This window comes from Trypanosoma conorhini (assembly GCF_003719485.1).
Source record: "Trypanosoma conorhini strain 025E chromosome Unknown Tco_14.4_contig_00219, whole genome shotgun sequence".
NCBI lineage: Eukaryota > Euglenozoa > Kinetoplastea > Trypanosomatida > Trypanosomatidae > Trypanosoma > Trypanosoma conorhini.
Window position 1 is genome coordinate 1 of NW_021704304.1, and position 14,713 is coordinate 14,713.

The 14,713-nt window shown below is 57.6% G+C and overlaps 9 protein-coding genes and 1 non-coding gene across 10 annotated transcripts, besides 14 other annotated features; all 10 read right to left on the reverse strand.

Annotated features, from left to right (window-relative positions):
• Window positions 1–166: 166 nt before the first annotated feature.
• Tco025E_04339 (putative phosphomannomutase-like protein) lies at window positions 167–1,921 on the reverse strand (the record flags this gene model as incomplete). Its single annotated transcript, XM_029371251.1, has 1 exon — window positions 167–1,921. The coding sequence occupies one exon, from the start codon at window positions 1,919–1,921 to the stop codon at window positions 167–169; it is 1,755 nt and encodes a 584-aa protein (XP_029228657.1).
• Window positions 1,922–1,934: 13 nt separating this feature from the next.
• Window positions 1,935–1,972: a microsatellite.
• Window positions 1,973–1,985: 13 nt separating this feature from the next.
• Window positions 1,986–2,025: a microsatellite.
• Window positions 2,026–2,313: 288 nt separating this feature from the next.
• Window positions 2,314–2,333: a microsatellite.
• Window positions 2,334–2,439: 106 nt separating this feature from the next.
• Tco025E_04340 lies at window positions 2,440–2,512 on the reverse strand. Its single transcript has one exon. It is a non-coding gene; the product is annotated as a tRNA-Phe (tRNA).
• Window positions 2,513–2,751: 239 nt separating this feature from the next.
• Window positions 2,752–3,465, reverse strand: Tco025E_04341 (uncharacterized protein; the record flags this gene model as incomplete). Its single annotated transcript, XM_029371252.1, has 1 exon — window positions 2,752–3,465. The coding sequence occupies one exon, from the start codon at window positions 3,463–3,465 to the stop codon at window positions 2,752–2,754; it is 714 nt and encodes a 237-aa protein (XP_029228658.1).
• A 160-nt stretch (window positions 3,466–3,625) lies between these two features.
• Window positions 3,626–3,662: a microsatellite.
• A 75-nt stretch (window positions 3,663–3,737) lies between these two features.
• Window positions 3,738–3,762: a microsatellite.
• A 277-nt stretch (window positions 3,763–4,039) lies between these two features.
• Window positions 4,040–5,161, reverse strand: Tco025E_04342 (actin-like protein; the record flags this gene model as incomplete). The annotated part of the gene is made up of 1 exon (XM_029371253.1): window positions 4,040–5,161. One exon carries the CDS (start codon window positions 5,159–5,161, stop codon window positions 4,040–4,042), a length of 1,122 nt encoding a protein of 373 aa, XP_029228659.1.
• A 206-nt stretch (window positions 5,162–5,367) lies between these two features.
• Window positions 5,368–5,407: a microsatellite.
• Window positions 5,408–5,496: 89 nt separating this feature from the next.
• Window positions 5,497–6,513, reverse strand: Tco025E_04343 (uncharacterized protein; the record flags this gene model as incomplete). Its single annotated transcript, XM_029371254.1, has 1 exon — window positions 5,497–6,513. The coding sequence occupies one exon, from the start codon at window positions 6,511–6,513 to the stop codon at window positions 5,497–5,499; it is 1,017 nt and encodes a 338-aa protein (XP_029228660.1).
• A 106-nt stretch (window positions 6,514–6,619) lies between these two features.
• Window positions 6,620–6,658: a microsatellite.
• Window positions 6,659–6,691: a microsatellite.
• Window positions 6,692–6,938: 247 nt separating this feature from the next.
• Window positions 6,939–6,974: a microsatellite.
• A 14-nt stretch (window positions 6,975–6,988) lies between these two features.
• Window positions 6,989–7,033: a sequence feature (A-rich).
• Window positions 7,034–7,265: 232 nt separating this feature from the next.
• Window positions 7,266–7,285: a microsatellite.
• A 596-nt stretch (window positions 7,286–7,881) lies between these two features.
• Window positions 7,882–7,918: a sequence feature (GA-rich).
• Window positions 7,919–8,091: 173 nt separating this feature from the next.
• Tco025E_04344 (uncharacterized protein) lies at window positions 8,092–8,772 on the reverse strand (the record flags this gene model as incomplete). The annotated part of the gene is made up of 1 exon (XM_029371255.1): window positions 8,092–8,772. The coding sequence occupies one exon, from the start codon at window positions 8,770–8,772 to the stop codon at window positions 8,092–8,094; it is 681 nt and encodes a 226-aa protein (XP_029228661.1).
• A 625-nt stretch (window positions 8,773–9,397) lies between these two features.
• Tco025E_04345 (putative serine-palmitoyl-CoA transferase) lies at window positions 9,398–10,873 on the reverse strand (the record flags this gene model as incomplete). Its single annotated transcript, XM_029371256.1, has 1 exon — window positions 9,398–10,873. One exon carries the CDS (start codon window positions 10,871–10,873, stop codon window positions 9,398–9,400), a length of 1,476 nt encoding a protein of 491 aa, XP_029228662.1.
• Window positions 10,874–11,078: 205 nt separating this feature from the next.
• Window positions 11,079–11,111: a microsatellite.
• A 32-nt stretch (window positions 11,112–11,143) lies between these two features.
• Tco025E_04346 (uncharacterized protein) lies at window positions 11,144–12,232 on the reverse strand (the record flags this gene model as incomplete). Its single annotated transcript, XM_029371257.1, has 1 exon — window positions 11,144–12,232. The coding sequence occupies one exon, from the start codon at window positions 12,230–12,232 to the stop codon at window positions 11,144–11,146; it is 1,089 nt and encodes a 362-aa protein (XP_029228663.1).
• A 308-nt stretch (window positions 12,233–12,540) lies between these two features.
• Tco025E_04347 (uncharacterized protein) lies at window positions 12,541–13,380 on the reverse strand (the record flags this gene model as incomplete). The annotated part of the gene is made up of 1 exon (XM_029371258.1): window positions 12,541–13,380. One exon carries the CDS (start codon window positions 13,378–13,380, stop codon window positions 12,541–12,543), a length of 840 nt encoding a protein of 279 aa, XP_029228664.1.
• Window positions 13,381–13,749: 369 nt separating this feature from the next.
• On the reverse strand, window positions 13,750–14,328 carry Tco025E_04348 (uncharacterized protein; the record flags this gene model as incomplete). The annotated part of the gene is made up of 1 exon (XM_029371259.1): window positions 13,750–14,328. One exon carries the CDS (start codon window positions 14,326–14,328, stop codon window positions 13,750–13,752), a length of 579 nt encoding a protein of 192 aa, XP_029228665.1.
• Window positions 14,329–14,399: 71 nt separating this feature from the next.
• Window positions 14,400–14,427: a sequence feature (GA-rich).
• Window positions 14,428–14,713: the final 286 nt, after the last annotated feature.

The following is a 14,713-nucleotide window of genomic DNA, read 5'->3' on the forward strand; positions in this document are numbered from 1 at the left end:
AATGTCCCCCGGCTGTTATATCCGTTTTCCCCAAATCCCCTTTCGACAGCCTCACATGTATGGCATGTCTGAAATGTATCTTGCGTTTTTCGTTAATTTTTTTTAAAATTCCTCAACGTTGCCCGCGGGGGCCTCTTCAACTATGCTTCCGTGGTTATTGCCGGCACTAACGAGAACGGGTTTCAAAATTGTAGTGTGCTGGCCGCACAAGTTCTTCCACAACCTTGTCGACAAAAACACTTAATTCCTTCTTGCGCGAGGGGTCCTCTGTGATGAGCTCAGCGTACCACTTCAGCTTTGGTTCCGTGCCGCTGCCACGAATAGTCATGGTGACCCCGTTGTCAAAGTAGAAGGTCACGATTGGGCTTGAGGGCGAGGTTGGAAGCGTCGCCCGCTTGTCAGGCATCCGGGTGTCTATCCCCGTAGCCAAGTCCCGGATGTGCAGCACACCGGCTCCTGCAACCTTGTCTGGGTAGGCCCCATCCTTCATCTTTGCCATTGCCTCGAACATCTCCCGAATACGCGCAGGATCACGGGCAATGACATAGGAGCTGCAGGTAAAATGAAACCCGTACTCTTTGAATATATCAAGAAGCTTTTCAGAGAGAGACTTCTTCTCCTCCTTCTCAACGAAGGAAGCCATGTCGGCCATGACGGCGGCAGCTGTGACGCCGTCCTTGTCAAAGACGCGGGTTCCCCACATGTACCCAATCGCCTCCTCGAACGCCAAGAGAACACGCGCCGAAGATTCCCGCTGGAGAGACTCCGCCAAACTTCCCATCCATTTAAACCCTGTAAGTGTCTCGGCATGACGCATCCCCTCCTTTGTGGCAATGGAACGGAGAATCATTGAGCTGACAATACTGAACACAAAGTAACAGTCTTGTAGCGACTCTCCGAAGCGACGGGCGCGGAAAATGGTCCACCAACCAAGCAAAGCTCCAACCTCATTCCCGGTGAACACGCGCCAACTTCCGTCGCTTTGCCTTTCAGCAACAGCAAGTCGATCTGCATCGGGGTCATTAGCCAAAATGTACCTTGACCCCGACGCTGCTGCTGTCTCCATGGCGAGGGTGAGTGTCCCCGCGCCCTCCTCCGGGTTTGGGAACTTGACTGTGGGAAATTCGGGGTCGGGTGTGGCCTGTGCCTTTACAACACTGACGCAGTGATGCGGAACCCCCACAGTCTCCAGCGCCTTCACCGTAAACGGGCACCCCACACCATGCAGTGCCGTATAGGTGAAGTTAACAGGATGGTCGGCGGCGAGTGGCTTGTATTCGGATTTGAGGGTGGCAAAGTACTGGCTCCAAACCTCTTGAAACGGATCCGTGGCGCCTGCTGCCGTCTCCCATGAGGAATCCAAAGGAGCCAAGTTGTCCATAATGGCACGTGAAATATTTTTGTCATGGGGTGGAATGATCTGTGCGCCGTTGCTCCAGTACACCTTGTATCCATTGTCTTCCTTGGGGTTGTGGCTCGCGGTGACCATCACCCCGGCCACGCAACCAAAGAGCCGAATGGAAAAAGGAACAAAGGGCGTAGGCACAACTTGGCCAAAAAGTCGCGTGCGGATGCCGGCGTTAAGAAAAACGTTCGCCGACAACTCCGCAAATCGTTTACTGCCGTAGCGACCATCGAACCCAATCACTACTCCTTTTGATGCAAGCTCATCGACTGTAAAGGTGGATCTTAGATATGTACTCAATCCTTGTGCCGTTTGGATGATCGTCAGGGAGTTCATCTGACTGTTCCCAGCGCCCACCTTTGACCGAAGGCCGGCGGTCCCAAATTCCATTCGAGCTCCAAGAAGACGCTGTAACTCGTCTTTGCGCCCCTCTCGCTGAAGTTTTTCAATAACCCCTCGCGTTTGGGGATCTTTGTCCCACAAAAGCCACTGCTGAACGCTTTCCTCAAGTGACATTTATTTCGCACTTTGTGTGTGTCTGTGTATATGTGTGTCTTTTGTTTTGTGCCAGTTATAGGGATTATTTTATTTTAGTTTCCTTTTTGTTTGCTTTTTTTTTTGCTGCGACTAGCGGCTTCGGTTGATTTGCTATGCCTCGCCTTCTTGCTATCGTTTTTTGACTTTTTTTTTATGTTTCGTTTTTCGTTTTGTTCGCTTCCTACTCTGCTCACGCGCGAGCCCTACAAAAGCAACACACCGCACGCACCCACAGCAGCAAGAAGAAGAGGATAGCACAGATGCACGGCACTGTTTCACTCTACACCCAAGCGGCTATTTTCCTGTTATTGCCCCCATTCCCTGAGTTGATTCCCTCAGACGTGGGGGACGGCCCTGCCGTTCTCTCTCCCTGTGTGTGTGTGTGTGTGTGACTTCCGTTTGGCACTGCAAGGGAAGTGCACCCAGTGGTTTCGAGGGGGGGGGGGCTTAGAGCGGAGCGGAGGGGAGGTGAACGGGGAAGGAAAAGGAAAAAGATGTGCCGCGACCCGGGATCGAACCAGGGACCTTCAGATCTTCAGTCTGACGCTCTCCCAACTGAGCTATCGCGGCTGCGGACGCCGCTGACAGGTCCTCACCCTTCGCTTTTTCTTCGCGTCTTCCCGCCAAGGAAAGGCGCCCGCGGAAAATCACGATCGGCACCGATCAAAGGCAAGAAGCGAGAAGAAAAAAAAAAAACAGCAACGACTGTTTTTTGCTTTCACAGCGAACGCGATACAAAAAAAAGGTAGAGAGAGAAAGAGGGCGTCTAAGCGCTTCCCCCCCCCTCTCCTCGTTTTTTTTTCCCTCACTCACGGTGAAACATCAACAGGCATCGTCGTCCCTTTTCTTGTTGCTGGTGTTGTTGCCTCGCCGCCCTTCACGCCTCTCTCCACCACCCCTTCTTTGTTTTCTGCGCCCCGCAGCCGATCCAAGAGGGCCGTCGCGGCACCGATTCCCTCGGAGAGGACCACTGCGCCGCACAACGCCGTGGCCGCGGCCATTCGAACCTCCTCCGGTGGGAATTGCCCACACGCTTCGAACACGGACGCGTCGTAGAGCAGGAGATCCTCCACGTCAAGCCTTCTGGGAATGTTCGCAACCTCCGCCGCCGCCAGAACCCCCGCCACGCCATGCACGGCCGCGACCTCCCTCAGCAGACGCAGCGCGGAGGAGCCCGTCAGCGTTAATTCGATCGGCATCGCCACCGCCGCGCGCACCGACCGCGCGGCCACGTAACTTGGGTGGATGAGCGCGCACAGAAACAGGTCGTTGCTGGCCCACCGCTCCCTCGGGACGACTCCCGCCAGCGACGTCTGCAGACGCGCCGTGGAGGTCCGCACCCAATTCGCCGGCAGCTGCAGGCTCGCCTCATGCGGACGGAGCCTCGAGACGGTCCTGAAGACGCCCTTTTCAGCAGCAAACGTCACTCCTTCCGAAACGGCCTCCTGCGCAGTTTCCCTCAGGAGCCGCAGGTAGTGCCGTCGGTTCCTCACGGCGGCGGCACTCAAGCCCCGACTAGTCATCTAACGGAAAGAAAACAAGCACAAACAAAAAATGCTACGACTATCCGCTGTGGGAGAGAAATAGAGGTCGGGACCACAAGGAACGCTTGGGCTCCAAACGCCGCCTCCGCTTCCAAAGAAAGCAAAAAGAAGAAAAAATGAGCATAAAAGAAACACGAGCTTGTTTTTTGTTTGTTTCTTTGTTTTTGTTTTTTCTTCCTGAAGTACACAGTAGCCGCAGAAACAGACAAGCGACGTCAACGCCAACACCTCAACTGCAGCGAACTCCCGCCCACAGGCACCACACACACACACACATCTGGCCACCATTCCCCCCAACGAATGGGTCAGGTGGGAAGTTCACGGCAGCAAAAGGCGCCGGTGAGGCGAAGCGCAATGTCAAAAGTAAAAAGGGAAATCGAAGGAACATGTGACGGCTGCGCGCTTGGCGAGTCACCCCCGCCGTAAGCGACCCCGCGGCAACTGGCGCGTCCCCTCCTCCCTGCTCGCGCGGTTGACTCGAGGCATAAGTCGTGAAAGCGAACATGCACGGCAGGAAAAGAGGAAAAGAGGACAAAACTGACTCTTTCCCCATCTAATAAAGTAACTTGCGGTAGAGTACAGAGTCACCCTCTTCCTCAACATCGGCACGCGTTACCCAGAAAGGCGCAAAGGACGAGCTCGCCGCCGCCAGTGAAGCGCCCGTCCAGGCACCATCCACCGCAGACGAGAAGTGAAAGGCCCCGTCCTGCTCATAGCGAAAGTAGCACGAGTCCCTCTTCTGTGCCTCCTTTATCAACCGCTCGCGAAAGCCAGGCGCCTGTGCGGTTCCACCGCAAACAACATGCGGAACGGCTTGCTGTTGCCACTCAGGATCAATACTTTGCTTGCACGACACAAGGAGGTCTGCCAGGGTATCCCCACCCGCCGGCGCTGAGGGCGAGAAGAGCACCTCATACGGTTCCGTTCGCGCCGCCGCTGAAACGGTGACAGACGCCCCATCAGGGGCGCGCAACACCAGCGGCTCCTCCTTCCGTGGAAGCGGCGCATGCCCCACACGCACGCAGCACGACATCCTTTTAATGTCATTCACCGCGTCCTCCAAGGCCCGCTGACGAATGGAAGGGACACGGTAGTGTCGCACGCTCTCAAGCGCCTCCAGCTGATCCCGCTCTAGCATCGCCGTCAGACGCCCTGTGACGGCGCCCCCGGCCAGGCTGCTGGAGGCGACGGAGCCCCGCAACGCGTAGCCATCCAACACGGCCGCCGTGGTCGCCTGATTGTGCCCAACGTCTAGCACGACGGCGGAGGCCCTACCCGAAGCCAGCGTCCACGCCACACTCGGTCGACAGCAGTACAATGCGGAGGTAAACCCCGACTCCAACACGACGCGAAACAAGCTTCGCACCAGGTCAAACCGGTCATGCCATATCTCAGGCAAGACCAACATGAGCGGGTCATCCTCCGAGCACTGCAGCTGTTTACCCATGATGTGCGCCAGGTGCTCCACGTGCAGACTCATCCCATGCTCGAGTGAATGCAGGGTCCAAATAGGCTGCAGACTACCCACTCCCATGGCATCCGCTGCCAGGAGCGTCGATGGAAAACTGAGCTCCATAGGTCCAGCGTTGCAGTGTATGGATGGGAACCACCGTGTGCACTTTGCGTCGCCAATGTAGCCGGCACGGGTGGTCCACCCCAGCTCCACCACTGCCATCCCTTTTTCCCCCTAGTCTCGGTGGTGGAGCTGATATAAACGTACACAAAATGAAAGAGACACGTCATGCTTAGTCATGCCTAGGGCAGTTTCACACAGACCGAGCAGAAGAAGGCCCGGCCACTCGTGGACAGGCACATCCGCATCCACGTCAACGACGCAAAGGGCACAGACGCAGATACAAGTACGCAACGGCGTCTGTACGTAACAACAACAAGACGGAGAAAAATGAATAAGAATAACAACCATGTATACTATGTTTCACGAGAATTCCGGCGCTCCTGGCGAGTGCATATATGTAGCAACCTCTGAGACGCGGGGCATTCTTCCCAGTATCATGCGCGAAAACGGCGGAGAGAGGCAAAGAGGCCCTGGTCGTGAAATCGCTGAGCCAGCTCCTCCGCCGCCAACCTGGTTGGCGTCCGGAAAATGAGCCGCCCCGCCTCCCCAGGCGCCTCCACTCCCCGCAGCGAAAGGGACTCCCCAATGCAACGCACTTCAGCCTCCGCTGCGGCACTTTCGAATGTCACGCACACCTCCCACGCCGTGATTGGACGCTGCGCCGAAGTTGGCGTGGATTCCGGTGGAAGGTGAACCACAGGCGGTGACGGCTCCCGCGGTCGGAGGGACGTCCGGTTCATAACAGACTCGGTAACTGACGAGGAGGAGGCCCCGCCGCTTGTGGAGGGCGAGGGGGTCGTGAGTGTAAGGGCCTCCCGTGCCCGCTTCAAGTAGCAGTGGTGCAGAGCCGCTTCGTCGTCACGCATAAAGCCGAGGCAGCGCCTACACTGCATGCAAGGCACGTGATACCGGGCATCAGCACGCAACTCCTTGGCGCACTGCGGGCAGAGATCCATCTCACAGACATCGCAGTGGTAGAGGTATCGTGGTTCCTTCGCGCTCTTCTTTTGCTTAGGTGTTTTTCTACTGCGTCGTCTTCCCTTCGTCGGCGCCTCCGCTTCCTGCAGCTCGTCCAACCAGTCGGTGAGACCGCAGAAATCGCAACTAACTCCCTCAACGTCACCGTATTGTGACCGTTCCTTGACGCGCAGTTCATGGCCGTTCCAGCAGCGCCAGCGTTCCTTCACCGGATCGTACAGTGGACTTCCACACTGGAGCAAATACACCGTGTTTTCCGCAATATTCTCCTCAGGGTAGTTCGCCTCATACGCGGCATCCTCGGGCTTCGCGGCCTCCATGCTGTTGCCGTTGGAGTCGCGGCCTGGCTTCGCCGGCGGACGCTGGCGCTGGGGAGTCATTTGCGAAATTTCCCGCTGCGGCGAGATGCTGGGCGCCGACATCTCGATGAAGCGCGAGATGTTCACCGGCGCGGCGAGATACTTGGCGCTCATTCCCCACGCCGCGCCTGACGAGTTTCCGGTTTAACGCCTCTGCTGCTTGCCAGTGGGCCTCCGCTCCGCGCCCCGTCTGTTCCCCTAACTTGAAAGCAAGAATTTGTCTCTATCTCTCTCTCTCTCTCTCTCTCTCTCTCTCTCTGTATGTCTGTGTGTGTGTGTGTGGCTGTGTTTGCACTTGTAGTGACAGGCCCAGCGCGCACTCTACGTGTTGCTGGTCGACGCCGGCTGCCAGCTTTACTCCGGGCTTCCCCCCGCTCTGCCCACTTGGAGTGACTACCCGCCGCTGCAACGATCTCGCAGGAAAAGGGGGAGGAGGAGGCAAAACGAGCGTAGGAGAAGTCGCGGTCCAGCACGTGCGGAGGGTGGCGGCCGAAGCCCCAAACCCGTCGCCGCCGCCGGCCCCAGCGATAGAGAGAGAGACACGCACACTCACACGCACACACAGGCACGCACACACTCGCCCCCCCAAAAAAAAAACAGGAAGAGAAAGAAGGAAAGAAAGAAAGAAAGAGAGGGAGGGAGGGGGAGCTGCGATGACGCAGCCACACACACACAAAAAAAAACGAACCGCATTCCGCTTCAGGCGCCCCACTGTGCCCCTCTGCGGCACGCGCTCGAGTGCACCGCCGCCCTCCCCACGCCGCGGCGTGGGGAACTCTCCCCTCCCACAAGAAACAAACGAACAACCAAGCAGGGGAATAAAAGAAACGAGCAGAGCGCGTGGGAAGGAAAGAGAAAAAAAATCGGTGTGTGTGTGTGTGTAGTGGGGGGAGAGCGAGAGGAGGAAAGGGCGTTTCAAGCGGGAAGAAGAGAAGGGAAAGGGGTGAGTAAACACCTACGCAGAATGGACTTCCTCCCTTGCCTCTTTGCATCGCCACAACATGCGCTGGCAGGAGACAAAGCCTCGAAGTAAATCATGAAACACAAACGGGCACGGGAAGGTGCGTCAGGGAGGTGCAAGCTCCTTCTATTTTTATCGTGTGCCTCCGGGCTCCCCATTTTCTTTTCGCCGCGGTAGAATGAACGCGTGGGTGGACAACGGGGAGGAAATGAAGGGAGGAAGTGCATCAGTGGAACCGCTGTGGCAAGAATATCGCGCCGGCGCAGGAGTCAGAAAGAAAAAAAAAAGAGGGAGGTGTAGTGATATATGTAAAGCTATGAAACGATTTATGTAAGCACTCGAAAGGGACAACAACAACAACAATGCGGCACCCAGCAGAAACAAAACGAGAGAAAAGGAACGAAAAGAGAGATGATGGTATTGGAGCATCCCCTCCTCCGCTGGAAGGAGGTCTCCAGCAAAACTATAACACCGCCACTGCTATCACCGTCAAAAAAAAAATACACTTATTGCACATACACAGAGAGAGAGAGAGGGAGGGAGGGAAAGACAGACAGACACAATCGACCGAAAAATATACAAATAAGTTTACAACACTACCGTCACATATTCATGTCACTTTCCCAGCCCTCGTTTTTTTTCTTTCCCCCCCCCCTCCAGTGAGGCTCGAGGCACTTGCCGCATTGCATGTGGCAACCCGGTTGGGACCAGGCGTGGGGCGGCCACTGCTCTCACGGCAGCCGACGCAGACGAAAGGGGCCGGAGGCGCTGGCGTGGGTGCTGAGTCGTACGGGTGGCTTTTTAGGCAACTGTAAATTTGGCATGCAACGGGCACCGCCCCCCTCCGCGCCGCTTTCTTGGCTCGCCCACGGCCCCTCGCCTCCCTCGCCCCCGCTGCCTGCCACGCCCCGAGCGACGGGCGGCGACGGGTTGCCCAGCTCCCCGCACACGTTGAGGTCCCTCGCGGGCGGAAGGATGCGCCCCTCGCGGGGGAGGGGCGGCGACGCCTCCTCCGGCGAGGGGGTGGGCGAGAGAAGGTAGGACGAATTCCGCGAATTGATGGACGACTCTCGCGCATCCTCACCGCGCAGCCTGGCCACCACGCTCACCCGCATCGGCGGCGAGGCGGACCTCACGGTGTACTGCCGGAAGGTGCAGTCTCCCAGGCGCAAGAACACGCCGCGGCGAAGCGCCTCCTTCTCCACCACCGCCGCCTCCACGCGCAGCTTCTTTTGCTCGTAGCCGGCTAACGGTGAAAAAAACCACTGCGTGTCTCCCGTGGGCAGGCGCTCGCCCACGAAGCAGAAGCTACTGAAGTGATGTTTCCCGTTGTCCTCGACGTCTGTTGAGCGGCTCACCGGCGACAAGGTTAGGACCGTCCCCCCAACAACCAATTCCGCCGGCAGCTCCATGACGCCAGCTGCCCAAACACGAGACGGAACGTGTAAGCACAACACCGCAGGCCCAACAGCCAGGCTTGTGGCAGCTCTCCTACTAAGGGAGAGAAGGAGGGGAAAGGCTCTGCACGACTACCTACCACGCCGTGGCCCCATGCAAGGAAATCAAGTGAAGAGAAGCAAAGAGCGAGAGGATAGAGACAACACAAAAAAACACACACACTGGAGGGAGGTAGAAAACCCTTGGAATTGGCAGTAAAATACAAAGAGGAAGAGGTGAATGGGGTAGGAGCGCACACACACACGTGTCTTTCTCTCTCTCCCTCTGTGTTCCTACTAGCGTACGACATCATTACCCAATGCGCCCCTTCGGGCAGACTCCTGTACAACGACCATTGTTAACGTCCCATGGTACGATAAAGAAACTACTTCCCCTTTGCTGCCGTTCATACTGTTTCAGAGAAGGAGTTGATGTTGCCTTTCTTTTTCCTCCTCCTCGTTGAACACCAGCTCCGCTTCTCGCTCCAGTTCCCACACTACAAGGCACCCCCCACCCCCTCCACTAGATCAAAGCCCGACAAACTCCCCTTTTACTTCACAAGTAGTCGCACCACGCCCTCCCCCGCCGGTCTTGCGGCACTCAGGAGAAAACAGCCTTCACTGCCTCAACCACGACGTTGGCGGCACCTTCAATCTCCCCTCGGGTTGCCTTTCCCTTCACAAGGATCCGCAGCGCCGGGAGGTTCTCGCACTGCTCATCCTCAGAGTAGAGATGCCGCACGAGCATCACCTTCTTTTCCCTTGCCATCCGTACAACTTCTTCCAGCTCCACTTCCAAACTCTGGGCGTGGCTCTTCGCGTACGCGTCGGTGGGGCGCAGCACCAGAATTGGCGAGACATCCCCTTCGCACTCCAGCAAACGGAGCTTGTCGGCGTTGAAGCTAGCCTGTCGAAGGGTCTGGCGGAACAGCTTGGCGTTCGCCTGCAGCTTCTCGGCGTAGGTGTGGTCCCCGTCGAGCAGTGTGAGGGAGGTGGAGACGGCAGCCGTAATGTAGGGCGGCAGCGATGCGGAGAAAACGTACGCAGAGGCGGTGAGGCGCTGGTAGTCCACCACCGCCCGCGTCCCGGCACAGAAGCCTCCGACGGCGCCCAAGGAGGTGCTCAAGCTGCCCACATACAAATCAATACGCGTGGCTGGGATGCCAAAGTGCTCATGCGTGCCGCGGCCCGTTGAGCCCAGGCAACCGAACCCGTAACTGTCCTCCAAAATAATACGAAATTTGTACTTGTGGCATAGTTCAAGTATGCGTGGCAAATGGCAGAGGTCGCCACTGTTCCTAAAAAGACCCTCCGTCACCACAAAGCGTCGTGACAACTTTTTCGTGGCACTCTCCTTCTCCGCCACTTCCTTCAGGAGCGACTCAAGGTGAGGCATGTTGTTGTGGCGGTACTTGTAAACGGTGGCCCGGGAGAGGGTGCAGCCGTCCGCGATGGACAAGTTAACGCCCTCGTCCACGATGAGGTACTCCCCTCTGCCCGCGAAGCAGGAGATGAGCGTGGAGACCGTGGCAAAGGAAAGGCTGCAGATGATGGCGTCCTCCACCCCGAGAAACCGCGCCAAGTCTGTCTCCGCGTCCATGTGGGGCTTGATCGTGCCGTAGAACCCGCGAGGGCCACAACTCCCAACACCGTAAGCCATCACCGTCTCGCGTGCCACCTTCAGCACGGTGGGGTGCGTTGAAAAGGAGTGGAAATCCTCAGTCGCCAGGTCGAGGCACCGCAGCAGGCCCCCGTCCGCCGCGTTGCGAATGGTCACGTAGCAGCCCTCCCTGGAGTCCACCTCCGCCATCCCCGCCCCGTTGGGCACCGTGGCGTTGGTGGCCGTCCTACAGTTGGCCTGGAACATCTTCGATTGGAACTGCGCAATGCGGCGCTCCTGCTCCTCCGGCGGCGGCATCACAGGGGCGACCAGCTTGGACTTGTTTTTCTTTCTCTGCACGTGCTGCCTCCATAGCACAGCCGCCAAGGCGGCGGCGAACACAATCTCAAGTAGAAAGTGGAACGGATGCTCCACAATCTGCGTGAGCACGAGTGAAGCGACGGCATTCATGGCCATGCCTGCTCTATCACATGCAGGTTTAGGAGGGGAGAGTGGGGTCGGGGCCAATTAAAAGGACTCTTGAAGAAGCAAAGCAAAAACGGAGGGCTGCAAAGAAAAAAGTATATTTTCTCATGCAGGGGCAGCGTATATCATGGGCGGCATAATCCACGCACAGACACAGAAAGGCTAAGGCCGGAACAGACACGTGTACAAGGAGATCTATATATATATATATATATATATATATATATATGAAGCCGCAACCAAGAAAAAACAAACGTCGCACTAGTGCAGCAGAGAAGAGACGAATGCGTTGTACTCCAAGCGACGCACACGGCGCAGCATCACCCAGCGAAAGAAATAAACCTGCAAAAGAGGCAGCAAGCTGCGCCGCTCAAGCTGCAACGCGACGACAATGCGTACAAACCACAGCTTCCACTTGTGAAACGCCCGACGCGCCACACGCCAGTAGGCTGCATGCCCAATGCGACAAAGCGCCTTGCAGAGGGAAGCGTATCGCCGCCAACGCAGGAAGAACCCCTGCACAAACGACTCTAGCGTTCGCCTCTCCATGTCCCAGGCAACAATGCTGCGGGAAACAAGCAGGCTCCACTTCTGTAGCGTGCGTCGAGCCAGAGAACGGTAGGCCGCATGCGCAATGAGTCTCAACTGCTTTGTGTGCAAATTCCTCTGCCGCCATCGCACCCATGCTGCAAAGTAGTTGTGAGCTAAACGAATTGTGCATGACTCAGACACAGCCGCCACCTTCCGACGCAGTTCGACCCGTCGTTCCGCCGCGGCACGCCATTGAACACAGTGGCGCCACGCCAGCGACCGTTCGGCCTCGTACCGTATGCCACGCAAGCGAGCAAGTTGCTGGGACCGTTTCCGCCGAAGCCGCGCAGCCAGCCGCCAGCGTTGCCAATATCGACAGACAAGCGACACAAACGCCTCTCGTGCGAGTGAATGCTCCAGGTGTCGTACAGCAGCGGCGCGAGTGGCGAACAAGAACCACCTGTAGAAGATCGATAATAGATGGCTGGTAACGGCCCGCGCCTGTATTCCCTGCAAAGCCGCTAAAATGCGACGCCTGTGAGCCCACCGCCGCCAGCTCATCATGCAACGTCGTGCGAGCCCCAACGGCGCCTGCATGCGCTCGGCGCACCGCATATCCGCTGCTGCCGTGGAGCGCTCTCCCGGCACCGCCTCTGCCAGCGCCCGCGACGGCAGACACGCAGCGAGAGTGCCTGTGGTCGGCGTGCCGCGCCCCCTCACGAGACTGGTGGTTACAGCCTCGGCCCGCGGCTTGGGGTCGAGGCACGCCAGAGGGCCGCGGTCGCTCGCTGCGGCGGCTCCCCAGCGTCGCGCGCGCATCCCCCGATTTTTGCGGGGAGCCTCCCCCTGCGGACGCAAAAATCGCACGCGTCTGTTTTCTCCCGCGTGAGTGAGGCGCCGACGCACACACGAAGCAGCGGCAACCCAAATAACAATAGTAATAAAGAGATGAAAAGAAGAAAAGCCAAATTCGGCCGCAAGATTCCTCAAGAGGCGGAACTTGCAAAAGAAAGTGAAGGACAAGAATAAAGAAATAGAAGTGGTGCGACTCAAGCAGCCACCCTCTTCCTTCCTTCTCTTTTTTATCTCTCCATCGCCTTCCATTGAAGGCGCTCGCTGGACCCCATTCAGTTTATGCGATGTTTTTTGCGAGGCCGCGGTGGCCGTCCCTCGAGAAAAGTCAGCACATTGCATGCAGCGGAGCAAACGTCATTCGCGTCCAACGCGGACGGAAACGCCCCACGCTCGTCTTCAGTCTGAAGTGCCCAGCCCTCCACGAAGGCGACAAAGGCAGAGATATCGTCAAGCGAGCTCACACAGGCGGGGGCGGCGTTATCCTTCTCCTCCTCCCCCGCCGCCGCCGCCGCCGCCTTCGCCTCCTTCGCAGGGAGAGACTCCCGCTCTGGCTGCCGCACCGCCTCCACCCTCTTGGAGAGGTGAAGAATGTACTGCAGGACGGCATCCCCAATGGGGTTGGGGGCGCCACACAGGGACTGGGCAACGAGGGCGTGCAGGCACTTAAGATCCTTCGCGTGGCCCACGGCGGCGTTGCCGTACTTGCGACCGCTGGCGGACTCAGGAGGGGAAACAAAGTGGGACTCAAAAAATGCCCACCGCTGGTCGCTCAGCAGTGCCCGGGCGCGGGCCTCGTAGCGCGCATGAGAAGCCACGTGCTGGGCGGCCAGCCTGCCATTTTCATCCACGAGCCGCTGCAGCGCCCCGACCGCGCCATGCCGCTCAAGCCGTGCCACCATCGTGTTCAGGTAAGGGCAGGTGAGCCAAAAGAGAGTGGCACCTACAGCGGCACTGCGACCGTTGCGACCAACTTTGCCCGCGGTCGAACACAACACGGCGGCGCCTCCGTGCAGCTTGCAGGTGGCCAACTCCACGTCCGCCACGCGGTAGCTCTGCTGGCAAGCTGCCGCCTCGAACGCGCTGCGTTTACTGGCGGCGCCCGACGGATGCATTGGCAGATTGCAGGTAAAAAGATATATATATATATAACTCAGTAGAGCTTCCCCACCTCGTCTCGCTTACGCGCTACCCGCCCTCGCCTAGTAACACACCCAAGTAAAGAGACGAAAAGGGGGGGGGAAAGCAGGGGAAAACGCAGCTGATTGAAGTCAACACATGTCCAGCGATACCAGAAACGAAACAAAAAAAGCATTGTGGAAGTAACACATATGCATATATGCATTGACCTATATATAATGAAAAGAGAGAAGAGGAAGGAAAAAGTGAAAGCACTTCCCCCAACCCACCCCATTAACACTGTACATGTGGCTCGCAGTTAGACCTCTACACGAGCCCAATACCCCGCGCGCTCTGCACCATCGCTACGATCCATGCTGAGTCTCACCGGCGGCAGCAGCATCAACCTCGTCAGGTGCGCCCGGCCCCTGGGCCGATTCTGCAGACAATCCGTAAATTTTGTTGATCTCGTCAACCGTAAATTCCCGCTTCTTGGGTACAGCCAAGCGCGTCACGTACTCGCGTATCTCCGAGGCCTTCTTATGGACCACAGGTGGTCCAGAGTAGAGGTATCGTTTCCTGCTTTCCTCCATGTTTGCCTTCTTCCGCTGCATAGACTCGGCATAAAGCCACTCTGTGCTTCTATCCACGTTGCCAGCGGACGCCTTGCGTGGTTTGTAGCCTTCCTGGATCCGTGCCTCGCGCTCCTCGCGCGCCGCCTGCCGCTTCGCCATCTCCTGATTCACCTGCCGCGTGACGCTGCCGTCTATCGTTTCCTTGTCAAGCCGCTTTGGCGGCATTGTGGGGTAAAACCGGGCCTCCAGCTCCCGCAGCGTTTCCTGCCTGTGCGCCATGGAATGATCGTGCAGGCGGACAACCAGCTGTTCCTCCTGCTCCTTCGTCAGCTTCGCAGCTGCGGGGGCCTCGCCCTCCTCCGGATACATCGCCGCGAGGGCACTTCCCGGCTGCCCAGCGCGCCTCCAGCTGGCGCGACGCACAACAGCGGCAGCGCAACAAGAGAAGAAAAGAAAAGGAAAAACAAGGGGACGAAGTCGCACGTACAAATACACCCCGGTCACACTAAAGTTGCCGCCACCGCCGCAAAACAAACCCAAAAAGAAAAAACTATCACTTTCCCCCCATATCTTATTTCTCGTGTGATGGGGCAAGGAGGAAGGGAAATAAAAGCTGCAACGGCGCTTCCATCCGTCTCTCTCTCTCTCTCCACCATTCGCATGGATGTTCCGCCAGGCAGCCTCGGTCCACACGGGAGGCAGAAACGAGAATAACAACAGGCCGAAGAAGAAAGAGAGGGAGGCAAGGAGGGGA